Source organism: Conger conger, chromosome 7 (assembly GCF_963514075.1).
Source record: "Conger conger chromosome 7, fConCon1.1, whole genome shotgun sequence".
NCBI classification, from domain to species: domain Eukaryota; kingdom Metazoa; phylum Chordata; class Actinopteri; order Anguilliformes; family Congridae; genus Conger; species Conger conger.
This window is the reverse complement of record NC_083766.1, coordinates 18,153,526-18,180,897: the sequence shown is the minus strand read 5'-3', so window position 1 is coordinate 18,180,897 and position 27,372 is coordinate 18,153,526. Positions and strand designations below refer to the sequence as shown.

At 39.9% G+C, this 27,372-nt stretch overlaps 1 protein-coding gene and 1 long non-coding RNA gene across 2 annotated transcripts; one reads left to right on the top strand and one right to left on the bottom strand.

Annotated features, from left to right (window-relative positions):
- The first annotated feature begins 2,831 nt into the window (after positions 1-2,831).
- On the top strand, positions 2,832-13,681 carry LOC133132812 (calcium-binding protein 39-like). The gene is made up of 9 exons (XM_061248564.1): positions 2,832-3,085; positions 4,846-5,025; positions 8,188-8,352; positions 9,686-9,804; positions 10,872-11,040; positions 11,547-11,606; positions 11,856-11,921; positions 12,077-12,220; positions 12,965-13,681. The coding sequence occupies exons 2-9, from the start codon at positions 4,912-4,914 to the stop codon at positions 13,154-13,156; spliced, it is 1,029 nt and encodes a 342-aa protein (XP_061104548.1). The 5' UTR covers positions 2,832-3,085; positions 4,846-4,911; the 3' UTR covers positions 13,157-13,681.
- Positions 13,682-22,066: 8,385 nt separating this feature from the next.
- On the bottom strand, positions 22,067-23,153 carry LOC133132325 (uncharacterized). The gene is made up of 3 exons (XR_009709121.1): positions 23,027-23,153; positions 22,521-22,647; positions 22,067-22,324 (listed from the first exon to the last, which is right to left on the bottom strand). It is a non-coding gene; the product is annotated as an uncharacterized LOC133132325 (long non-coding RNA).
- Between the last annotated feature and the right edge of the window lie 4,219 nt (positions 23,154-27,372).

The window sequence follows — 27,372 nt, the reverse complement described above, 5'->3', positions numbered from 1 at the left end:
GTCATAATACAAAAAATGTTTGCATTCTTGTCCAAATTCAAAGTATAAAATGTAATTTGGATTGGAGGGAAGGGATTTTTCCTCCTCTTCACCCATTGTACCTTCCCTTAAGAAAGTATTTTCTTAATTTTATAATGGAATGGTATTCTGAAAAATAATGAGAACAGTCAATTTTTCAGATATACGATAACAGATAAAATGCACATAATGCTTATTTGACTAATTTAAGATCATTTGTATAAATGGATAAGTAAACTAAATTTTCATTGAGAGTTTAGAGCCCAGCATCATTGAGATAGGCCACCCTAATGGGGCACTTCTCCCAACAATGTATTCAAGTATGTTTCCACTTACTCAGAGGACTATCTATCCATCCAGATAGTTTCGCTGAGATGTGAATCTAGATTTGATTACTTTAGATGCAGGATGAGGAATTTCAGAACACACAAATTATTCCATATTGGAGCAGAATGTATTTGACAGAACAGTGTGTGCCTGTGTAGCATCACAAACCATTTTAGTTTTATTTGTGTATGACCACAAAATTAATTGTGCTTTGTATGAAAACATATGTGGCTATTCTATCCATAACACATTGTATTAAATTGAAATGTCTCTAGTTATCTCGTTTATTTCCTGCAGCCAGTAGGGCTTGCTGAGAGGTAGATGATACCACTTTAAAAGAAATGGCATGGAAAGATTCCTGTCTTTCGAATTCATCAACCAATCTACCCTGAACAGAATTGAAACTGGAGACGCGTTAGTAAGTTAGTTAAGTGATTTAAATTACAAATACCCAAAACTAGTGAATGTTAGTTTGTTAGTTTGACAAACACATTAGTGTGTTAGTATAATTAGTACTGTACAAATTCTATGTTAGTTGGGATTAGTATATTAGTGCTATGTACAAACATGAAATGGAGAGAAAGCAGGAAGTAAGGAATGCAAGATTGGAAGGAAGGTTGAACCCCGGAACTACCATAAACACCCGAATAGTGGGGCACGCAGACAGGGGAGTGACTGGGCTAGTAAACATTCAGACTCAGACATCACAGGGGAAGACGAGTGCAAAGACTAGTGAATATAAACACCAGACATGAATATGAAAAATAATAAATGATAAGAATAATGATAATAAACAATGACTAACAGACAGAACACAGGGACATAACACTCCTATTCACTACCAGCCACACCACAGACCATACTGCAGGAGTGTTTATTGGAGAACATCTCACACATCTCTTACTGGCAAGAGGTTGTGTGAAGTAATGTGGTGGCAAGAAGCCTCATTTATGACCCTACACCTGCAGGGAAGAAGTCATGTCAAACACATCTTTATGTTCATTTTCATAAAAGTTGGATCAATCATAAGTGAAATAAAAAAAACAATAAGATAAGAAAATAAGATAGCTTTTAAACATGCTTCCCCTTTCCTATCTGCTCTGCAATTATTGATAATTTCAATAATTGCAATGAGAACTGCAGCAAGACAATCTCTGAGAAAGAATAATATATAATTTCAATATTTAAACTCTGATGGTGGCCTTTACCTGCATAGTATAGTCTCTGTATTCAATCTGGACTGCAGAGGCATACACCACATTCTGATGCTTTTTGTGAATTCACTGCATATCCAACATCCCTAATCTCTGAAGTACATTTGCCCACAGTATATGCTACTAATTGTAGAAATAACCAGACTAGTTGTGATTTGTATTTCAGTTACACTTAAACAATGGTGGTTTCATTCAATTTAATTGGTCAGTGTTACCTTTTAGGTTGCCTTTTTCATTTGCTATTACTGTTCTGTGCAACATTTTTAAAATACCATAAGGCTTAGTTTTTTAGTTTTCACAAAACATTCCCGAGTCTGGGCGGGCCCTTCCTACAGCCCAACATCCACATCGAGAACGCCAGCTGCATCATGATTGGCAATGACTCCCAAATGACAGTGGGGATGGGCGGGGAGAGACCGGCGGGGGAGACGGGGGAGAATGGCCCCGGCAATGGCCCCGGCAATGGCCCCGGCCCTGGCAGAGAGACCCCAGAGACTGATTAAGCTGAATTAGTTGAATTTGGTGTTGTCATGCTGGCCATTTTTGGATAGGGACAAGCTGCACCTGCAAAAAAACTCTACCAAGGTGTGCAGGCCCTCTCTGGCTTTGTGGATAGGACAGGACACCACTGCCTCAGAGGACCTGTTTTATTCTGTTTTATTATCTTCTCATTGTTCTGGGGTTTTTAATTTTTAAAATTTTACTTCCATTTCACTGGAAAAGCCACAGCTTGATGGGGGTTGGGTTTGGTCGGCAGGTGTTCTCATTTCTGAGATATCAAACTCTTGAATCAAATACAGTAACAGAAAAATAATAATCCTGTTGCACCCATGTTAGTTTTTACATTTTAGTCTGGAAATTATGTCTTCTGAGTTCTCGGACATCCGCACAGCCGTTGGGCCCTTGAGCAAGGCCCTTAACCTTGCATTGCTCCAGGGGAGGATTGTCTCCTGCTAAGTCTAATCAACTGAACGTCGCTCTGGATAAGAGCGTCTTCCAAATGCCAATAATGTAATGTGGTTGTGGTCAATCTGGATATAAGCATTTACAACTTACTAAATACAGAATTCAGTACTAATTTTTACATTACTAATTGCTAATCAATCAAATGTTCAGCTATTTATTTGCGTCCGCTGTATGTTATTAATTATGAACGACGAAAAGAACGCATGATGTAGGCTAACGAGTGCTGTCTCTACGATCCGTTTTTTCTTCAAACGACCCCGATGAGTGGCTCCAGGAGAAGTCAGTCAAGCAATATGCGGTTCACCAGCGTTTCGCAGAGTCCCACCCATCTCCGGGCGAGAAGGTAGACGAGGGATGGGTTGTGGAGAGAGATAGCGAGTGAGGTAGGCTAGTTGGCAAGTTAGAACGATAGAGGAAAGAAGGGACGGAAATAAAAAAGAATTTATAGAACGAGGAAGCATACATTGGTGCAGGAACATCACATTGTAATTTTAAGAATTGAGCGCGGGTTTGTGTGTTTCATGTTCGCCGGCTCTTGCTGATGAAGTAAGGCTAACTCGGTGAGTAACTACTGCCTCGCATTATCTGTAGCCCACTTTTATGTTTAGCTCATGGTATGTGCAAGCAAGGTAAGTACAGTTGGAAAGGTTTGCGAAACTGTAATATATAACCTATATTTTAACAATGAAAGTCGCCGTGAACTCGTGTTGGATTGTCCATGTACATTTAGGCGAACTTATTTGGCATTACGAGGTTTTTAAGATGAAAACGTTTATATAATCTTATGTTATTCAATTTCACTAGCTTTGATAGAAGAAAAACAAACATCAGACCGGATGAAGAGCAGTACTAACTTTTAAATAGTTTGTGGCTTCCTGACGTTTTAAGTTGACACTCATTTGTGTTACCGGATATTAGTCTGGAAAAATACCAACTCGTATCGTTCGTCTATCTCAGTACTCACTGAAGTAGGTGGAGCCCCAGATCGTCTTTAGGCAGTATCTGTCATTTTCAAAAAGTGCCTTGAACATAACTTGACAGTAGGCTATTGCATCTAGCCTACTCTTAGTTCGGATTAACTGCGTTTACAAAATAAGACAAAGCGCAAGCGTGCAGTTTTATCTGGGTAAATGAGCTTAAATGCCTGGTCTTTGAAAAATAAGCTATGTGCAATTAGCTGACTTCTTGATGGACTGTGAAAGTAAATATGTTATTGACAAATGCATCAAAATATAATTAATTCTATCCAATTTTATTACCGTTTGACCTTTTACTGATCAAAGGCAATTTAATAGTTATGCGCGGAACATTCCTTCCTTGTCTGCTTATTGAGGTAACCAGTTTCTATGACACAGTGTTTAAATACTTGATAGATATCTTACATGTGTTGTTTGCCATGCAAGTTAACTTTTCTGACATAATGTAACTCTAATTCACTAGCGAGACCGGTCGTCTTTTGTTTTGCCCGCAGCATAGCGATTATCTCTGTGCGCAGGTGAAGATAAATTACACTGTGCTCTGACAGGGGCACGTGCTTGTGTTTGAAGGAGGCTGCATTATTCCATTCTTGGTAGTGTTATTCTTCTTGTGGCAGTATGCAGTACAAAGTGAAAAATCTCCATGAAAAGATTGCTCCACTGTCTTTTCATTTTGATTGACTCGAGGATAGTGTCAAGGATCTCATCTCACACTTTTTTTGAAAACCAAGACCAGAGGGTTTTACACTTGGGGACAAATCATAATCATCAATCATCTTTATCTGTGAAATGGGTACTCTTTATAGTTGGCTGTTCCACAGGATCTGAGTCAGACTTCAGTCTTGTTTTACTGATCATTTCCTTTGAAACCTAAATGACGCAGCTTGTTCAGCTACTTATCTGACAACCACTCTGTGCTTTCAAGTGGAAAAACCATGAAGAAAAAAATCTGCAGTGAACTTGTAGTTTCTGTGGCTATACCTTTTCTCACTAATCGGCATTCACTCATACAATGAGGCCTTTATTGTATTGCTGTTTGAGAGTCTGATCAAAGTGTTCATATTAACAGTAGTACTAGCATAATTTGTTATTTTATATTGTATATTATTACGATGTATACTTTGTGTTGACTGGTGAAATACCCCAGGCATGCTATTGTATAGATGTCATTGTATCTTCAGTGTTGGTTATATTGGTAATGACTCAGGGATGCTGTGTCTTTACCACAAGCAGTGCTTTCAGTCTTCCCCATTGCAGTACTGCAGACATATTGCAAGCTTCACCATTAGCATGCACTTTGTTTACCCGTGTTTTACTCTGTTTGCTTCCTCTTCTTTTGCCAGCTCCCCTCCGTGTGGGATCGGTGACCTACCTCCTCCCAGCCCTGCCAGAGCCGCTGCCTGTCCATCATGCCGTTCTTTGGAAAGTCGCACAAGAACCCCGCTGAGATCGTCAAGAGCTTAAAGGAGAATGTAGCATATTTGGAAAAGCTGGAGGCATCTGAGAGCAAGAAGTGTGAGAAGGTGAGTGTGGCATGTGGGATAAGCTCTGGCAGTGCGTCACTGGCCTTGGTTGACTTTTTTTAAGCTGAACAATAGTGGGCAGCAGTGTACTCTAAGTAAGAACGGGACCCAAGGTGGTTACTGCTGTTCTATCCCTGAGCAAGGTAATGAACTTACTGCTTCAGTATATTGCCAGTTGTTTAATTTTTAAACCAATGCCATTTCTGTAACTGTAATTACATACAGTGTCAGGGTGTTGGCTAAGAATAAATCAGTAGAGTTTGTTTTAACTGTTCACTCAGGATGTGTTCATTTAATATAACAAGGTGGTAATTGTGTTTGTATTTGGAGTGCATGTCTATTAGGCAATTTATGATGCGACTGTTTTAAGCAACACCGTTTGCTCTATTTCAGTAATGCATCATCCAGCTTCCACTGGTGTTATTCCTGCCAAGTACACAGATTTTTGTAATACTTGGTATACACTACACAAAATCGCAAGTTTACAGCAAGGAAAAGTGTCACAACGAAGCTGCAGCAGAACTGGATGGGTTGTGGGTGACATAGCACACAATGTTTCATGTGGGGAATCATTGTAGCATTTCCCCACCCCAGGCCACCAATGTCAGAGCTATATGTTGCCACCCACACTGAACCTGACCCACAAGATTATAAATAGATGTAGCAATAATCAATGAATGCATAGGCAAGCAGGGATAATTGATCCATGTTTCCATAAAACCGGGTTTACCCAACAGCAAAAAAAAGATCTACAGAACAACACAATAGACTCAGCACAAGTATTCCTTTCAAGATTCTTTAGCATCCATGTCAATGTTGTCTTTTCTGGTTTAGCACTTTTGGGTTGGTTTCAGGTGTTGAAATTCTGGAGGAACCAGGTTTAATATTCACTAGTGGCTTGGGGAGTGTTTACTGGCTAAAGTAAATGTCCTTGTAGGGAATGGCACGCTACACTTTTAAGGCTCAAACGCATCAGCGTTCTCTTCTTGGTTTTAGTATCTATAATGCCCACAAAACATTTGTTAAGACATCCCTAACCCCTCCATCTCCTGCAGTCAGCTCTCTGTGTTAACATTTAGGACGATTATCTGATAATTATGCAAATACAGTGGATAGAAAATGAATACACCCCCTGAACATTTTTTCAGATTTACTTGACATATAGCCTGTAATTAAAGTGCAATTAATCTATGTGTTTTTTCTACAAATCTACATACAGTACTTAACCTTTTCAAAGTGATAAACCAATTAAAGAATTGTTTTAACATTAATTAAAAATTAACAATTGCAATAAATTGGTTTGATAAGTATCCACCCCCTTTACTGAATCATCCCATAAACTATCTCAGGAAATGACAAATTGCCTTCAAGACCAAACAATAGCTAATTGCCCCACTCCTGTGTGAAATCACAGCAATTAACTTGATGACATGAATAAAAACAGCTGTTTACCATGGTCCCTTAGTATGCAAGAGCAGTCTCACTGAAAGGCAGAAGCATGGGCTCCAAAGATCTCGCAAAAGAAGTGAGGTACACATCAGGTGAGGGATATAAGAAGATTTATAAGGCTTTGAAGATACCTTGGAGCACTGTTAAGACCATAATTAAGAAATGGAAAGTGCATGGCACCACTCACAGTCTGCCAAAATCAGGGCGTCTGTCTAAACTGGATGACCGGGAGAGAAGACAACTGGTCAGAGAGGCTACCAAGAATCCAATGGCAACATTGAAAGAGCTCCAGGATTTTATGGCCAACAGAGGGAAACTTGTGCACCATACAACTATATCAAAGATCTTGCACACATCTGGCCTGTATGGAAGGCCCGCTTGAAATTTGCAAAAGAACACCTTGGGGATCCTGCAGGAAACTGGCAGAACGTTTTGTGGTCTGATGAAACCAAAATATATATTTTTGGCATGAATGCCAAACGCTATGTTTGGCGAAAACCCAACACCGCTCATCACCAAAAAAACACCATCCCGACTGTGAAGCATGGTGGTGGCAGCATAATGTTATGGGGATGTTTCTCATCTAAAGGGACTGGGGAACTTGTCAACATTGAAGGGAGGATGGATGGGGCCAAATACAGGGATATTCTGGAGAAGAACCTGAAGAAATCTGCAAGGAGACTGAGAATGGGTCCAAAATTCATTTTCCAGCACAACAATGACCCAAAGCACAAGGCCAAAGCTACCATTGAGTGGCTTGTAAAGAACAAGGTGGATGTGCTGGAATGGCCAAGCCAAAGCCCTGACCTAAATCCAATTGAAAACTTGTGGAATGACTTGAAGGTTGCTGTCCCTCAGCGCAAACCAACAAAACTCTCCCAGCTTGAACAGTTCTGCAAAGAGGAGTGGGGGAAGATCTCCAAGTCCAGGTGCGCCAACCTTGTGCAGAGCTACCCAAAAAGACTGGTAGCTGTAATTGCTGCCAAAGGCGCTTCCACCAAGTATTGGCTCAGGGGGGTGTATACTTAAAAAATTAGGAAATTTCAGTTTTGTCCATTAAATGCACTCTTTTTTTCAAATTAAAATAATTTCACTGCATTCATATGGTGTGTTGTGTTCTTTGGGTCAGGGAAAAACAAGTCCAACTTTAATCCATTAAATTTACATTCCGTGACACAACAAGACATAAAAATATTGAAGGGGGGTGTATTCATTTTCTATCCACTGTACATACATCATGTCACATGGGAAATCGTTTCACAAACAGCTCTGAAAATGAGCGGTTTGACCCAAAAATATCACAAATCGAAAGCTCCAGGGTGGTATGAAAAAACATGAAAAATGTGCATGTGGGCCTTAAAGCTATGGAACACTTTTACCATGTATACACAAAGTCTTATAAGGAGTTGTGGCAAAACTAAAAAAACTTAAAAGAAAGTAAATGATGGTTAAAATCATGTAGTGTTTATCAGGCATAAAATATGCTGCATTGTGGTGGGGGCTGCTTTCTCAAATGTCCCCACAAATAGATCCCAAGAGTGACAGGCATTTTCTGACATTTGACTGCTTTGTGTGCTGATAAAACATAGACATACAGATTTCTAGCAGGTATGTACCAGGGCTCTGTGCGAATGTAATGGGATTCATAATGAGGACTCCAGTTGTACATGTGTATTTGAGCGCGGTGGTGAAGGGCTGTCCCCACCCTTCCAGGTAGCGGAGGAGGTGTCAAAGAGCCTGGCCTCCCTGAAGGAGGTGCTGTGTGGCACAAGCGAGAAGGAGCCGCAGACGGAGACCGTGGCTCAGCTGGCCCAGGAGCTGTACAACACCAACCTGCTCATCGCCCTCATCGCCAACCTCCAGAGGATCGACTTTGAGGTGACCGGGATTCCTTGTGATGTGTGTGAGAGAGAGAGAATGTTTGAGGCCTGTATTCCTTCGACATCTGACCTTAACTTTGACTTACAAGTGTACGCATTACACTTTTCCCTCATCAACTCATTTTGGCTTGTTCTCAAACAAATAACCTTTTTTGAATAATATTTTGTTCTTAACAGTATGTCAACCAGTTTTACATTGAACATTGTGACCTATGTAAACATCAGTGTGTTGAACATCAATCAATTACTGACCTCCAGTCTCCTACTGGCAGTCCATTAATGACACTTTATAATAGAAGAAGCGTATGCTAGCTTCTGTCGCGATCTTTGCCTCCAGTGGAGTGCTTGTGACTTTGTCACATGACACTTTGGACAGGTATCACTCAACACTTTTTCTCTAGAATTTTGTTATGTTGCGGGCACTGTCATTCTTTGTCGCGCTGTGTGATTGGACAGCCAGAGGGAACACAGAAATCTGTTATTGTTATGAATATGTTTTTTGGCACACTTCTTATTTTGCTTTTGAATGGTGTTGATAAAAATGGAGGGGGTAGAGAAAAAACCATTGGAAGAAATAAAGTATCATCGTCTGTATGATTTCTCTTTGAAAGATGATAAAGACGCTCAGATGTCAGCCAACGCATGGCAAGAGATGCTTAAACTCTAAATGTATCTGATTTGGAGTGCAAATCCAGGTGAAAAAAAGCATTGGGACTACTCTCTACCCTTGGTAAGAGATACAGTGATTATTAATGGTGATGACTCAACGATAACAGATAACAGACACACCGAGAGGCGATAGCAGTGTGCCTGAATGTAGGATGTTGCGATGGATGTGCTTAATTAAGTCATCGAACCAGTTGGCCAGTTCAAGGGCCGGCAGGCCTTCGGCAAAGTATAAATGTCATGTATTGATTTGACAGCTGACGATCTTCCTACAGCTGTGCTGTCTGAGTAAAGGAAGTGCAAGCCAGCTATTGACAGCAAACTATCCAGGTCACAGCCGTGATGTTGTAGGTAGCCTGAAGCATTAGGTGCAGTCCTAGAATCTCCCATTTGTCAGTATTTTAAACATTTAAACCAGGGGTGCCAAAATTTTTGCGACTCACTGTGGGTCTAGTATATCTGCCTTGTTTACCAATACAGGTCTGGTCCAAAAATGATTATATATTACCTGCCCGATGTATCTTTTCAGCTTTTAAAACTTTTAATTGTGAGTAGTCAAAGTTAAGGACAAATGTTGATTCAGTCCCAGCTGTTTTCAACCCTGTTTTCAACCCACTCGGTTGTGTAACAGTCAGTAAACATGTAAACCTGTGTTTGGTCACCAGGGGAAGAAGGATGTGGTCCAGCTGTTCAGCAACATTGTGCGACGTCAGATAGGCACACGCACGCCAACTGTGGAGTACATCTCCTCACACCCACAGATCCTCTTCATGCTGCTGAAAGGGTGAGAATCCCCGGAATCTTCCGTCTTGCACATTGACCCGATACTCACACTCACACATGCATATACTGTGTCTCACATCAAACACACATGCATACGCGCACACATGCCCATATTGTGTTTCTCTCAGCTACAGCACATACATTTACACACAAACCAACTTCAGGTTCAGTGTAGTGGTGCAGTGAGGGATAGTGTATGGAGATGCTGTGGTGCAGATTCTCGAGCATGCGGTGTTAAGAGATGACATATTGTGAAGGTGTTCTGATAATTAGATGGGGTCTGCAGGTGTAGTTATTATCGTAAGATGTGTGCAGGAGAAGTTTTTATTATTTATATTATAATGATATGTGCTGTTGTACAGGTATGAAAGTGCAGAGGTGGCCCTGAACTGTGTAGTAGTTATAGTGAGATGAGGTGTGCAGGTGTAGTTATAGTGAGATGGGGTGTGCAGGTGTAGTTATTATAATGAGATGGGGTGTGCAGGTGTAGTTATAGTGAGATGGGGTTTGCAGGTGTAGTTATAGTGAGATGGGGTGTGCAGGTGTAGTTATAGTGAGATGGGGTTTGCAGGTGTAGTTATTATAGTGAGATGGGGTGTGCAGATGTAGTTATAGTGAGATGGGGTGTGCAGGTGTAGTTATTATAATGAGATGGGGTTTGCAGGTGTAGTTATTATAGTGAGATGGAGTGTGCAGGTGTAGTTATAGTGAGATGAGGTGTGCAGGTGTAGTTATTATAATGAGATGGGGTGTGCAGGTGTAGTTATAGTGAGATGGGGTTTGCAGGTGTAGTTATAGTGAGATGGGGTGTGCAGGTGTAGTTATTATAATGAGATGGGGTTTGCAGGTGTAGTTATTATAGTGAGATGGGGTGTGCAGGTGTAGTTATAGTGAGATGGGGTGTGCAGGTGTAGTTATTATAATGAGATGGGGTTTGCAGGTGTAGTTATTATAGTGAGATGGGGTGTGCAGGTGTAGTTATAGTGAGATGGGGTGTGCAGGTGTAGTTATTATAATGAGATTGGGTGTGCAGGTGTTGTTATTATAATGCGATGTGCTGTTGTACAGGTATGAAAGTGCAGAGGTGGCCCTGAACTGTGGCATGATGCTTCGGGAGTGTCTGCGGCACGAGCCCCTTGCTCGCATCGTGCTCTTCTCCGAGGAATTCTTCTGCTTCTTCCACTACGTAGAGCTCTCCACCTTCGACATCGCCTCAGACGCCTTCGCTTCCTTCAAGGTAGAGTGCCCGCTGATCCTCAGAGACACCTGACCCCATCTCGTCAGCCCTCTTCGCCTTTCCGCCTTGTTCTCTTCTCCACGCGTGAAACAGCACCTCCTGTTACCTGACCTCTGGAGTATCATGTCTGTCACTCTTCTTCTATGGCAGTTAATTACTGCCATTCTAAACATCAGTGTCTTCACGGGCTGTCAATGGAGGTATGAGTCTGGAGAGAGTCCATGCATCGGAAACCAGTGTTACTGCAGCCTGGCTTGGCCTGCGTTTGTTTTTCAGTTATATTTATCTGTGTGCTCATAACGCCCGTTTGTCCCAACCAGTTTCCTGTGTTTGAATATTACAGTCCGCGTGTCTTTTGAAGATTCAGTTTGCTTTTCATTTTCCTAAGGCAAGGGAAACTAAGGGATCAACCCACTTGTCAAAAGAGTGCACCTTATTTAGAAGCAGTGTGAAAAAGCATAGGCAGGGCTGCCCTGTTTAATTTGCTTTCCTTTGTTTATTTTCAGGATCTACTTACAAGACACAAGATAATGTGTGCTGATTTCCTGGAGACAAATTACGACCGAGTAAGAACATCTTATTGCTTTTTGTAAAGTGTATTTACATGATGTGGAGATTGTTCCGCATAAAAGTGATGACCCTCATCCCATGTGAACACATTTTCTAGAATTCCTGCCTGAGGCAGAATTTGAGATCCAGTTTTGTGCATTTTCTGCATTTCCTACAGAATTCATGTTGGGTCCTGTCTCAGGCATAGTCCTGTCCAGTGCGAGATCTTCTGTATGTGGCGTGAATGAAGGCTGTTTTCATTTCAGGTGTTTACAGAATATGAGAAGCTCCTGCATTCAGAAAATTATGTCACCAAACGTCAATCTTTAAAGGTAGGATTGCTAATTATTGTATATTCTTCATATTTCTCTCATATTCTTCATATATCAGTTCTGGTCATGGAGGTTTCCTTCATGGATACTTTGGAAGACTTATGTTGTATCTTGGGGAGTAGTTGGTGCTGGTTCTAATCTTAATCTGCGTTTAGCTCCTGGGAGAGCTGCTCTTGGACAGACACAATTTCACGGTCATGACCAAATACATCAGCCGTGCAGAGAACCTGAAGCTAATGATGAACATGCTGCGAGACAACAGTCGCAACATCCAGTTTGAGGCCTTCCATGTCTTCAAGGTATTGTGGACTTGATTGTTATGGAAATTGTAATTTGCCCATATTGGTTTAATTATGATTTTCCTCAGTGCATTTACATGACTGTATCACAGTGTATGAATACAAATTAATAGTACACTAATAATGCAGTTATACTACATCGCCACTTTCACTCATGGAACACGGGACATTGCCGTATTAACTGTTTTGACTACCATGTGGATTCCCTTCTCCACACAATTTAGGACTATGTGGTATTTAAATAGACTGATGGCCTTCACACATGATATGCGGGTTAATTCTTATCTGAACACACTCCGTGAAGAAGGATTTTGTTTTGTCTGGCTTATTAGCCAGAGAAGCTTGTTAATGTTGAATCATAATGGGAAATGTTCTGCCATATTTTAATGTGCACACTCCTATGGAAACTTTAAAAGGATATGATTTGGATTTGTGATGATGATCGTGTGTGCTGTGTAACTCATTTATTTTGTATATGTGCTCCATTAGCAGTATTAAGAAACAAAGTAGCTTGATGGAAGTCTGAGTAAAAGATTTGCACACTTGATACAGCAGGTTACAGCTTTGTTCACACAAACTTCAAACAAAACATTTCCATAAATATTACGAGGTCTTGGGTGGAGAAGCTTTTCCAGAATGGCAACTCTGACTCTCAATCAGAGGACTCCTATACAGTAAAGTTCCGGAACATTGCTGGACATGGCTGTATGTGTGAAAAAGGCTTATATCTCTTCCTACAAACAGGTGTTTGTTGCCAACCCTAACAAGACTCAGCCAGTGCTGGATATCCTGCTGAAGAACCAGGCCAAGCTCGTGGAGTTCCTGAGCCGTTTCCAGAGAGACCGGACCGAGGACGACCAGTTTTGTGATGAGAAGAACTACCTGATCAAGCAAATCAGGGACCTCAAGCGGCCCACACCTCAGGGAGAGGCTTAGCACGAGGGGCCAAAGGGTTAGGGGCCAATCTGACCGGTGGAAGTAAGGGTGCGGGGTGGGGGTTATGCTGAGGCCGAACAGAGAATTTGTGTGGGGGTGTGGTAAGAGATGAGGTGATGGGTTATTTGGAGGAGTGTGGAAATAATATGGCTGTGGGAGATGGTAGCCCTCCTCCTCTTCACCTTCATCATAAGATTCACACTGAAGGAATGAACAAGGAGAGGAGCGGTTCACATCTCCAATGGCTAAAATGTGTTTTTGCCAAATCCAGCTTCAGCAAAAGGTGCAATCCAGTGCTACATTTCTCTACATCACCAAATGTACTATGGATATATTTCTGCTGAGAGCACATTCCATGCCACATGTATGTACTGATTCCAAGAGATATTTCTCATGAAATCTTCTACTCAATGGCGATGATAACATTAAGGCAATGTGTTTTTCTCTGAATATGTTGTGGAAGTCCCTCATCAACTGTACATTCAATGTACATTCTTTAGAGTATTAATAAAAGCTTTCATGGAATGTGCCTTTTGCTGAATCTAGAGTCCACACAAGAATCTGAGACCATGAATGGAGCCTAAAGATGCTCTTTGGCATTGCCAGGGCCAAGATGAGGCACTGCAGGTTTTTACCCTTTCAGAAGAGGCTTATCATTTGTGTGGTATAATGTTGTGTTGCCGAATCTGGCTATAGACACTGAAATAACTCCATAAACTCTGTGGCACACGCACACGCACACACACATACATACATACACATTTAGCTTTCATTTGAACATGCTTTCATTCTCATATTCTGCTATTTATGTTCAATAATGATATAATGTGCCTCAACCCCGTGGCCATTAATATGAAATGCAACAGTTCAAGGAAAATTGATTTGGTTAACTGTGTGGAGAGAGTGAGTGAGAAAGATTGTGAGTGAGTGTTCAAACATTTAAAAGCTCACCCCTGTATGAGTGAGACTTATCGGCTAATTCAGGGTAAGAGGGGTGGGTTACAGGGTGTATGTGGTTCCATGTATTTAACATTGGGTTGTGTGGAAGCAAATGTGTGCATAATAACTCCTCTGGAGCTTTCTCTGAGCCTGAACTTCTGATACTCTCCTATTTAAATGAATTTGGTTTCATTCTTGGGGTGCATTAAGCACTGCTTGGGAAGCAGAGTTTTTGATTAAAAATCTTTTAATAATGTTATACATTATATGGAATTAAAGGGAGCTGAAATAATAATAGTACAGTGACCCATTACAACTGAATGAATAATTCTAGATTTAAATAAATACCTTATAGTTGACATTATTAGGTAATTACTATATATTTTTAAAATGTTCTAAATTAGGAAATATATTAATAATTGCAGTAGTTCATGAAGCTCTGAAATAGTCAGGTTTTATTCTCAAATAATATAATATCACCATGTAAAATGGCATTGTTGTTGTAGTAGTTTTTGGCAGAACAGTTCTCACTCCTATAAAACATTTTTTTTTTGCTTAATAGTTTATATTTGTATTAGTACTTCCTTTGCAGGTTTAGCACACAGATGCAAACCAGGACTCATTCCTTTTAAATTCAATATTCAGGTGTACCTTCATTGTATTAGTAGTGGAACATATGAGATACAAATGCATTGGGAACTAGGGTTGAAATGTTTTCAAGCTATGAGAAAATACACAAGAATTATTCATTGAAATCTGTACTTGCTTGGAAGAGTATATTTAATTTAGTTTACGGTAGCTTTTGAAAATGGTAGTATCCTTTTGAAAGTGGTTGAAGTCACTGACCAATCCAAACCAATGGTGGACGGACTGCCTTAGAACAGGGGTGCCCAATCTTGTGCCATGGAAGGCTGAGGGTATGCAGGCTTCCATTCCAACCAATCAGTACACCAGCTGATTTCACCAATTAGTTCACTGCTCTCTGGTTGAAGGTGTGTTAATTAGTGAAATCAGCTGGATTGAAAACCTGGGGCACGTTCAATCGGAAAACGTTTTGCTACGTTTTCTGTGTTGAAAGATATGTTTCCTCCCAACGGTGTGCAACAGGCTTTGAGGTATGTTTGCTTCTGTTTGGCGGGTGTGTCGGGGTGTAGCCTGAATCAATAACAATGTAGGCCTATGCTTTAAAGCCTGGAGAGAACACCTTCTCAGACTCTATCGAAGAAAACCGTACTATGTCAGTCAGTCCGCCCATGGCTTGCAATAGGATGTTTAACACACCACCGTTTCTGTTTCTATTTTAATATGTTTTGTTGGGGTTGGACATGGCCCTGCATACTCTCAGCCATCCGTAGGCACCCCTGTCTTGGAACAATCATTTTCCTATCAGCTTTCCAAAATACACATCTCCTTTTCAGTCATACACTCTTTGGTCTTTGTTTTCCCAGTTCTTTGTGAAAAACTGATGAGTTTCCCGACATTGTATTCTTTACCATTAGTGGTGAAACATGCTCCTTTTAAAAAAATAAAAATAAATATATATATATATATATATTTTATTTTTTATTTTTTTATTTTTTTTTAATCATTGCAAAGTGTGACATTTGCACTTACTGTTTGCATTCATTAATCATTCATCATAAAGCATGACAAGGAATTTTTACCTTTGCCATTCAGTTGACTGGCTTGAGTATCAGTTCCTGACATATTTTGCTTTATTGGAAGTAATTGTGTAAACACTGTATGCTGGCAAATTTGTTCTAACAAAAATTATTTTAAGTAAATATTACTTAAATATGTGGCATCATTTTCCAGGACTATGTATGTATTCCAAAGTATTTATCCTGAACAGTGAATGAAATTAAAATAAATGCATTGCAGTAAATTGTTACAGAAAAGTTACTGTACAATTCAGGGTGAATCTGCTGTTTTCTTTCAGAATGCTCAAAGGTGGAATAAAATGTTTTTAAAAAATTGTTTCCATATTTCTTTACACACTATAATATTAAAATATACAAAATTAATGTTATTGTTTCTTAGTTTCCATCAATAGAAAATGGGGAGGAGTTTAAGAGCCTATAACATGCACCTCTTGAGTTTGGCTGTAATTTCAAGGAAGAATCTGTCACTGTGGTGTATATAGTTGTGCGTTCAAATTGTACTCTCAAGGTAAGATAGACATGTATATGATTTTTAATATCTGTTTGAAGGAAATTACTTCTCTAGCCTTTGATAAAAAAAATTTAAAAACACAAAATTCATGCTCCCCTTGTCCCTTCACTGACATTTACATTTTTGTCATTTGGCAGATACTTTTAATCCAAAGCGACTTACAAGTGCATAGGTTCTTTCTTTTGGGGGGGTTAGACAAGAGGGATAGGGGAAATCAGGAGGGAGGACTAAGGTACGGTTTGAAAAGGTGTGTTTTTAGTCTGTGTCGAAATAGGGGGAGGGATTCTGCTGTCCTGACAGTGGTAGGCAAGTCATTCCACCACTGAGGAACCAGAACAGAAAACAGGTGTGAACGTGCAGCTCGACCGCCAGGTGCTCGTAGAGAGGGAACCATAAGGCAACCAGAGCTGGCAGACCGGAGTGGGTATAGCTGGGTATAGGGAGTGATTAAGCATTGTATGTAAGGTGGGGCAGTCCCCTTAGCAGCCTGAAATGCCAACACTAGGGCCTTGAATCGGATGCGTGCGGCAATAGGAAGCCAGTGGAGGCCAATGAGGAGCGGGGTGACATGAGCCGACCTGGGCTGACTGGTGATCAGGCAGGCTGCAGAATTCTGGACCAGCTGGAGGGGCTTGATGGCACAAGCTGGGAGACCAGCTCGGAGGGAGTTGCAGTAATCCAGGCGGGAAATGACGAGCGCCTGGACTAGGAGCTGGGTGGCTTTCTCCGTTAGGAGATGACGGATACGGCGTATATTGTAGAGGAAGAACCTGCAAGTTATGGCAGTGGATGATACTTGTGAAGCCAGGGTGAGGCAGTTATCAAGAGTCACCCCAAGATTCTTTGCCGTATGGGAGGAGGAAACTACAAAGTCCTCAACAGTCAGTGAGAGGTTGATTGTCGGGTATCGGGGGGGGAAGGAAATAAAAAGTTGGGCGTCATCGGTGTAAGAGTGGTAAGAAAATCCATGGGAAGAGATAACAGAACCAAGGGACATGGTGTATAGCGAGAAGAGGAGAGGACCAAGAACTGAGCTTTGCGGGACTCCAAGTGCAGATCCTGTGACACCCATCCCAGACAGCGATGAGAGCAGAATCTCATGGTTGACTGTATCGAAGGCGGGCGACAGGTCGAGGAAGATGAGGACAGAGGAGAGGGATTTGGCTTTAGCAGAGTGGAGTGCCTCAGTGACCGCGAGCAGGGCGGTCTCAGTGGAGTGACCATTCTTGAAGCTGGACTGGTTGGGATCGTGGAGATTGTTGTGGAGAAGATAAGTGGACAGTTGGGAGCAGACCGACCTTTCCAGAGTTTTAGCGAGAAAGGGAAGAAGAGAGACAGGCCGGTAGTTGTTCAGAGCAGAGGGGTCAAGAGTAGGTTTTTTGAGCAGGGGAGTGACTCTGGCCCTCTTCAGGGAAGAGGGCATGGTACCGGAAGAGAGGGAGGTGTTGATTAGAGAGGAGAGAAAAGGGAGAATGTCATTAGAGATAGATTGTAGAAGGGGAGAGGGGCTGGGGTCAAGAGGACAGGTGGGATGTAAGGAGTTTCAAAGAGTCGGAGTCAGAGAGGGGAGAAAAGGAGGCTAGGGAGTTGGGGAAAGTAGGAGGGTCAGCAGGGGGAAAGGATGGGGAGAAGGAATTGCGAATGGCATCAACCTTCTTTTCAAAGAAGGAGACAAAGTCATCAGGTGTGATGAGGGAGGTGGGGGGGGGGGGCACAAGAGAGAGGCCCGAGCTAGTTTGGTGGTGAGGGGAGACTGAGAGTCAAAGGAATAATGAGAGGGAGGACATGAGGGTTGTAGCAGAATCGTCGGGAGACAGTCGAGAGACAGACTCCGTGGATGGTAGGGAGGAGAGGATTGTAGATGAGAGGGTGGAGGTAGAGAGGTGGTGTAGGTTCCGCCGACAGGTGACAGTGGATGGAGGGAGAGATGGATGGGTGTGGGGAGAAAAAGAGATGAAGGAGTGGTCAGATATATGGAGTGGTGTTACAGAGAGGTTGGTTGTTGTGCAGCTCCTTGTGACGATGAGGTCAAGAAGGTTGCCTGCTTTGTGGGTGGGAGGGGAAAGTGTGAGGGTAAGGTCAAAAGAAGAAAGGATGGAGAGAAAGGTAGACTGGGTGGACTCTGAGTTGAGGTTGAAGTCACCCAGGAGGATCAGGGGAGTGCCATTGACTGGTGAGGAGCTAAGGAGGATATCCATCTCATCCAAGAAGCTCCCCAGAGGATCCGGATGTGCACTGGCCTTTTGTCTCCAGGGCCCAGTATTTAGAAACTTTTAATCTAGATCAGAATGATCCAGATTTTGAGATCCCTTTTTTTGCTACCTGCTTTTGATACCTGATTGGTAGATTGAGGTTCCTTCGCTTTCAGCAAACATAATATGGTAGGCGTTGAAAAACTTTTTTTTCACCTAAACAATCCACTGAAATACATTTGAGGCGAGAAATAAGCAATGCAGTGAATATTGATTCACATTTGATCTGCAGCACCTAGTTTAAAGGTTTGATCCAAGCTTACATGCACTACAAGTCTTTCACATGACTTGTATGACCGGTTGTGACCACTGTTGTTCCTACCTCAGGAAAAATGAGAGAAAATTGGTTTTAAGAGATTTAAGCAATTTAAGAACAAATTTGTTTATACAAGTTGTTCTTGCATGACAATAACTGGACAATAAAAAATATTCCAAACACTTTAAGTTTGAAAGACAAATGAAAATTTAAAATAACTTCCAAACACAACTGAGCATAACTTTTTTTACTGATCAATTGTGTCTCATTGACCCTCCAAATGGTCCATCTGGATTCTAGTGTAGCCTTTTCTGAGGAGGAACTACGAAATTCTTATTTTTGCAGCTACCCATTCGGCAATTATTTTAGAATGAATAACATCACAAAGCATTTACACATTTTTAAGGCTTTCAGTTTTCTTTTAGACCACTTTTAGTTTTGTGGGGTTCTTCTTCAAAATATCGTATTGCCCATTTCAAATGGATATTGTTTTGGAAGGGTTTGTGTTAATTAATGTGCAATAACTGGATAAAACTATTTATTTATTTGAATCCATCCTCAATCCACCCTTTCAGTGGGATCAAGATTATCCTGATTTTCAGGATCCTCGTAATCTTCACTTTAGAATTTTTAAATACCCAAAACCAACATTCTACATAGGATTGTATTACAAAATCCTTATCCCAATTTTTAGGATCAGGATCACAGCTTCTAGTTTTGAAATACCTAATTTACCCAGATTTAATCTTATCTGAGTCCTGATATCATCCAGTAATCCAAAAATGCTTTGAAATACTTGGGCCAGAGCATTCAGTTTGTTTGTATGTGAAGGAGTGGCCCTTCACCAGCATTGGTTAAGTTATTTCATTTTTATTTATTTTATTTATTTACCAGGGACAGTGCACATTAATCAACATTTTCAGTTTCCACATTAATGTAAATGTGCCGGAATTAGCTCATTTTCATCTGTAGTCCCTAACCTGCATGTCTTTGTACTGTGGGAGGAAACCGGAGTACCCGGAGGAAACCCAAGTACACACGGGGAGAACATGCAAACTCCACACAGAGAGGCCTGGGTGCGGCTCGAACAGTGAGGCAACAGTGCTACCCACTCCATCACTGCGCCACCCAAATTAATTTAATTGGTACATTTATTTAATTGAAACTTACATTGTTTTAAATGAAACCCTTTAAAACACCCCCAAGACTTATCGACGTTTTTATTGAAGCCATTCTAAAATGTTGCAGAAGCAATCCATATCTGCAAAATTATAGTTATAAAGACAAACTGTTCATTGACATTAACACTGGGCGAGACTCAATAGTAATGCTGTAATGCTTACAGAAATAATTTTTTGAAAGAAATTTGAAGTTATGTCTCAGTTTCTAAAACAGAGGACTACACTTCCTGTCCTCAGTGTGGAATGTCCTCAGTATTTTCTGAAAACTAGACTAGTTTATAAATTTCTTTATGAACTCTACACTCTAATTCACTGAGCAAAGTGAATTCACACGTGCAGCTCTGTATCTGTATTTGATGTTTAACACTGCCTAGAAACTGTCCCAAAAGATAACAATATTGGATATTTTAAAAGTAGTGTAGTACAAAGTATTGTGTAATAAATATATATTATAAAAAAGTTTTCAACTTCTATATTCTTGGTTTGGAAGTAGATCTGAATTTGGTTTTGGATTGATAAAGTTTAAAGTGCTATTATTTTGTATGTGTTTAATTGTGAGAGAATAATAATGGATGGTTGTACTTAATATTATGAAATTGACAGATAAATGCAGCACTATTTATATTTGTGTTTGTTAAATGAAGAGTCTAAATGGATTGGACAACATGCAAAGGTACAGAACAGGAGATGGAATTATGGCAACACAAATCATGACTGGGTGGAATCTGGTTCAAACTCAAGGCCTTCTATCCATGTTCTATCCATTTTCAATAAGGCAGAGTATGGGTATATCATTGTCATAGACACGTTTTAATTCGCCAAATTTCCTAACTGTTCATATGGTTATCCTTTTTACTTTATATTTATTTATACTTTAAGACTTTGCATCTGCTTTTTTTACTGGCATACAAAGATACAAATTGGCAAAGAATGACAATGCTGGATAATTAGTAACAAATTGAATTGAAACATGAATTGAAATTAATATTAAAAACACATTCTAGATTGTTCTTTTCTCCAATTTGCATTTGGCAATTCCTTTTCATTACTAGGTACCTCACATATTGCATTTTGTAGTGAGGATTCAAATGTGAACTTGTGTATCTCAAGAATGCTATATTTTCCATGTTATTGTACAGTGGGAATGCATGTTGATACAAAGGTCAGAGTGAGATAGTTGTGAGTTCAGGTTTAACCAGTTTCACAGTGTCTCGTAACTTTTTCCCCACACACTGGCAGAAAGAAATGGCAGATACTATGAAGAAGTGTCTATGTATTTCTATGTCATCCCTGATGAGGAAACTGATTCACAAGTGTGTTTTATCTCTATATGATAGTGCCATTATTGTATAATGTTCTAAACCCAATCTTCTTCAATCTTTTTTAAATGTGCATCTTTGCTTTCATAGTCCTAACCAAATGACATTTATTTCATTAGGAAATTAAAAATGTTATTTAAAAATTAAAATATTTCCCCTCAGTGATGCCAATACACAAACATAATTTTAACAAATAAAACTTGAATGATTTAGGCAAAAGTAATTTCACTAAAAAGATTTCCAGTTGATTTCCCTGTGTACAGTATGACACACACCACTGCTAACACAAAAAATAACTTAAATTGTGAATGAATTATGACAAAACAATACTTAAAAATTACAATGTAAGTTATCTTTTAATAAAATAATTTAAATTAAATAATAATAATAATAATGAGCCCTTGGCAGCCTTGCAATTTACATGAAAAGGGAGACTTTGGTCATGCAAGTAATTCATCAACAGTATAACTGCTGTAACTGCTCACACTTTTCAAATTGGTTTATACTTATCGTATATATCGTGGAGATATGTCGACAAATTTCCCAAGTTCATGACCAATCCAGAACTTTCAGAACAAATGTTTTAATTACCAAATTTTGAAACATAACAGTTGTTCCATTTAAGCATCTTAAATGTCCACTGCCTTTAAAATGAGAATTGATAAAATCATACATTTAAAAAATGTGGATCACATCAATGAAAAGGCCATAATTAAATTGATACTATTTCGTAGTAGCCTATCATAAATTGGCCATAATTGTTTTTTTAATGATACAATACATTTACATGATACATTTTCTTATGTTTATTTGAGTCATAGTATGGACATATGTACAAGAGTGTTTTTGAAAGTTTCATGTTTCAAGAGGCAATACAACTAACCATACTAAGCAAATCAAACAGATGTTTCAAAAAGCAATCAAATTAAACATACAAAGCAAATACTCTGGGTTAGTGGCCTCTTTCCATCAGATGTTTTTGGAAATAAGACTTCCTACAGGGGAAATAAGCCAAATATCCATACATGTGAAACTGTTCAGGGATTCATCTGCAGTGAAGACAAACAAATAACAGTTGTATTATTATATCACACCTTTGGTTAATGAGTGTCATATTATGAGCTTGTTATATGGCCTGGAACCGTTTTATTCTAATAATATGTTGTACATATAACAATCATTTTATAATAAAACGGGCAGTTAGTAGCTACATAATCCCATGAAATATAAAATAAATATAAATACCTGATTGGGAACAACATTGCTGAACAAGGCAATTTGAATGGATTTTATGTGAGGCAGGCAGTTGTTTTCTTGAGCTTGGTCTTCTGACCGGTTTGGTAGGGTGTAGTCAACTGAGATCAGTAATAGCCTAGTTGTAGTGAGACAGTGGGGGTAGGGTTTGGAGAGGTTAAAGGTCACTTTAGCCTTCTGGGTTCTTTTTGACCACAGGATTTAAGAGAGGGGGAGAGGAGACAATGGAAAATGTAATGTAATGTGTTTATCATAATTTTAAATTCAAATGTTGTTCCTGTTGGTTGTAACCTACCTCGAGGTTTATTTTAAATAATTAAATTGTTGCTGATGGTGGCAGGGGGTAATCAGTATCGATGCAATCCGAAACAACATGTTTTCCCCTACCCCCACTCAGGGGAAAAACTAAACAAAACGATGCGCATATAATTTCACGCATGGCATAGCTTTTTGTTGAAATCTTAGAATAGCGAAAGCAGACCTTAAACGTTACGCACCTTAACTGCGCAGATGTTTTAAATACTTAGGCTCAGCGTTGAGTTGCTTCAGTTCAGCTCCGAACGTGTGGCGTCCTATGAGGTACGTAGCCTACATTGTGTTTCACTTTATTTATTTATTTTTGCCTAATTTGGTTGTTTTATTTAATCTACATGTTTTGTATTTATTTTTACTCTAATGAGTTGTTACATTTCGCACGTGATTATCATTTACATTTCAATATTTATTATTTCAGTACTTATTAATATTTCTTTGCATGAGTTAAATTGGAACAATTTATGTGAAAGCTATCATCTTTTAAACCCATGATATCTTAACGAGCATTGCTTTTTAAGTTTTATTTCAGCTAAAATAACGTTAGCCAAAATAATTGACTGATTAGCTAGGCTGTCAATTGTAATAATATAGCCTACGTTTCGTTAAAATTATGCTTTTGCGCGTATTAAAAGGTCCATAAACCTGAAAAGAATGTGTGCAATCAGTTAGCAATATATTTATCAAATTAAATCATTATGCTAATTCGGTGGTTAGCGGATGTAGCTAGCTACTCTACTCTTTAGCTGTTGAAGTTGGGAGTCACTCAAAAAGGCCCATCACATGACGATTGGTTCGCGCCACTTTCGTAAACCTTCTATTCCCTGTACAGATTCCAAACTAAGTGACAGGTAACTTCATCTGTAAATTTATTTTGGTACGATTTTCAGTTTCATTGTTTCATTTTCAGAGTGCTTGGACCCGTCTTCTCTACGGCACAAGGTATCCCTTGGTAGCTAGCCATGTCTTTCACGCTAGGCAGGCTTTGTGTGTTTGCCGATTTGCGCTGGCTAGCTAGTTGGAGTACGTTACAGATGTGGTCGTTGCAAATCCGTAATATTATTTTAATACAGAATTATAAAAAATAACTTAAGTACAACTCGGTGGTAGTTATCTCGGTGGTTTGGTTTTTTTAAATTACTTTCCAAGCAACGTTAACCTTAATCACCCTTGCTAGGTAAAGTTAACATTAAGTTACTCAGAAAATGGGTTTCTAAAACGGAATAGTTTTTGGCGTAATGCAATCTAACATTCGCTAATAAAATGTTAGGATAATTAAAGAATTAATAAATAATATAACGTTAACGTTACATGGATACGTTTGCAATCACCCACCTGTTGGGCTGAAGTGACATGTTTGCTAGCCTGTTTGCTCGTTCTAATGTCAAACTTGGCTATAATAAATATCCACTCAGCTAATGAATATGAAACTTGGCCAGGCTTGATGACTAATTTATTATATTAACGCTAGTTGGCTATAATAAACTCTTAATTGCAAATTATTGTTCCTAGTGGCGGGTTTGTTCTTCAGTTGGCTCGCTAACATAGTTGGCATTGGAATGCGACATCATAGGAAAAGGCAAATCCAACTGCACTAGCTTTCTAGTTAGCTAGCTAGGTTCTAGCTAGTTTGAAATTCACATGGCGCCCACACGTCCGTCTTCGCAACTGCTGCCGTCTTACTGCAAAACAACACATCGTCGGGGACTGGCTTATCTTGTTCACACGATCGTGTCACAGGGTGAACCTTTTTTTGTTCATTTTTGTTGTGACCAGTTCTCTAAATTCATGTTTGCTACTGCGCTCTCCAGGATGTATTATTTAGACGCATAACGTTTAGATACGTGAGTACTATTTAACTACTGTGCAGGCTTGTCCTGTTATTTGACTAGTTGGCAAGCATCTAGCTTTATAGATTGTTTATTTAAATATCAATGTTCAATGGAGACACGTTTTGTCTTCCAAAATGTCCTTAATCGTGACTGAATTTTCACTTTATAAACTGCCACCATATCTCTCGGAAATAATATCTGCGAAACATTATCCTTAATTTCACTTTCATGTGCGACGTTATTTATGGCATTGATATGGCTACAGAAATAAAACTTGCAATGATGCATTTTTATGTTCGATAAAAAAAACATTTTGATCCACCTGAGCACATGGCGTCAAACTACAGCGTTCCCATACGGGGCCTTGGAATTGTTATTTGTTTATGTGCGGTGCGGCTGTTCTGTGGGGTGTTATGGGAGATGAAGTTCCCCCTGTGTCGAATTGTGTCTCTACAAACCGGAGAACCTCACTACCTTTAGAAATCAAAAATTTCATACTTGATGGGTTTTATGATCTATGCACTGAGCCATCGTGCACTTGGTGTCAATGCTACTAACACCACACTTGAGTTGTGCCAGTTGTCATTTAGGCCTACCATGCAATTGGATAACACGTTTATTCCTTACGTTGACGACTCAGTGCTGTAGACTTACGTGTTGGGTAAAATTGAATTGCATAGCTGCTAGTAATTGGGAAAAGGTCATACTTGTAACAGTCTTATTTTTGCAGTTTACTCAAAGTTCCAGGATCCTTTAAGTTCTGTTGTGGATACGGATTTTACCTATGAAAATATGAACATTTCCGCTGTAGCTTAACAGTCTTTAAATTTGTGCAGATTTTATTCGACCGCACTTGTTACACATTATTGCATTAAGTCAATTAACTGATGAATGTGGCTAATTGTAATGCAAATACGCATATAAAATAAGATTGATACCGAATTCACATTTGATAGCGGCATTAAACGGTAGTAATGTTGTGCGCCCAATGACCAGAAAACTGAAAAATGTTTTGGATGCTGCCAATAGCAAACACCTCTTTAGACGGTCACAAAATGGTTGACCATAGTCAGTTGTCCCATTCAGGCTTTGGCGCTTTTTTCAAAATGACACTCCCGCCTCTTTTTTTTCTCTCTCTACCTCAATAAATCCACATGAATGACTGCGTATATCTAGCACGAATTTATCAATTTCTTGAATGTGATATCGTAGGCCTTACCGATGAAGTGTTTGTATTTTAACAGTTTGCAGATTTCAGATTCATTTAGCCGCTTATGTAGCCTTCCCATGTTTTCGTTTATCTTGCTAACTTGATTCTGGGCGGAGTCGAGGGATGAACTGGGGTCAATGACAGAGCGTGGATCCTTTGGGACACTCCCTCCTTATTTAAAAAGAAAAAGAAAAAAAAAGTTTACTACGTTGTATTTGAAATGCTTTTTAGAGACTTAATGTTCTCGGAACCTGATTAGTTCAAATAAGTAGGCCTGGGTAGTAAAACACTAGGTGTGACATTATTGGGTTGATTTCAGAAACAGATTAAGTTTAGTGCTGGGTTAAATAGTTTTGTATTAATTTAAATTAATACAGAATTAGGTTTAATCTCTGTCGGTGAAACTGGCTGTGTTCATATGGACACACAATGCTGCCTGTCAATTATGTTTGTAAAGTAATTCTGTTGATTCATCATGGAGCCAGCATAGGAAGGCCTGTTTGTAATAATTCAGTGTTTTGGGATAGGTTGTTCCAACAGTGTTTTTCTTTTTCTTTATGCCAGTAACATCAGTGTCGGAATCAATCAAGAGAAAGGCCTCTGACTCCTGGCAGCCCAACTGAACAAACGGTGCGACTGTTGCCCCTCTCTCCTGTGATCTTCCTGCTAAGGTGCATCTAGTGCAGTCAGTGTATTAGTTTAGAATCTACTGCGCTAGGTGTTCCTTCTGGCAGGAGGTGGCACATGTTCGGCTTGCTGGTAATGGTGCGACAGTCTTGGTCATCCTTTAAAAAAACCCAAAAAAAACCTTTTCAATTCACTTGACTTGAATCTATCCTTCAACATTAGGTACGGTAAGTGGTTCTCACAGATGCTACAGATATCAGATCGGGATGGGGTTGGAATGATGAAACTGGCATTATGCTCTCACTAACAGTTCATCAAAGCAGCCCGTTTATGGGGCAGATGGTCTTTAGCAGTTGTCCCAGATTGTACGGTGGACCATGTAAATGTAAAATATAAAGGTACTAATTCATGGGAGCTTGTAGCCGGTGGTCTGGGCAGTTCCAAAGTGCTCACAGTGCAGGTAGTTTTGACTGACCTACTGCAGTGTTTGCACTTGCAGTACTGCCAGGCGCCTCTCTCCTCCTCGCGGGATGCCGCTATCCCCCGGGAGCGGTCAGTTTTGCAGGTTTGCATCCAGCGTGTGGAAATTGTGCTGTGCAAATCCATGCAAAACTCGCCGTGCCCGGGACTGCCCTCACCCTGGAGTCAAACCCAGCCATGAAGAGATTTGAGTGTCCTCATTTCTAGCTAAATTTGGTTTGAGGATTTCCTTAATTGATATGTCCTTGTATTATTCCCCTCTGAGAAGGAGCTGGAGAGGAAGTGGCTGCTTTTCCTTGCAGTGTTTTGGAGTTGACTGTTCCACGTCTCCATTCTCTTGCACATAGTCTGGCTGTGCTTCAGGTGTGCTATTGCCGGGCTG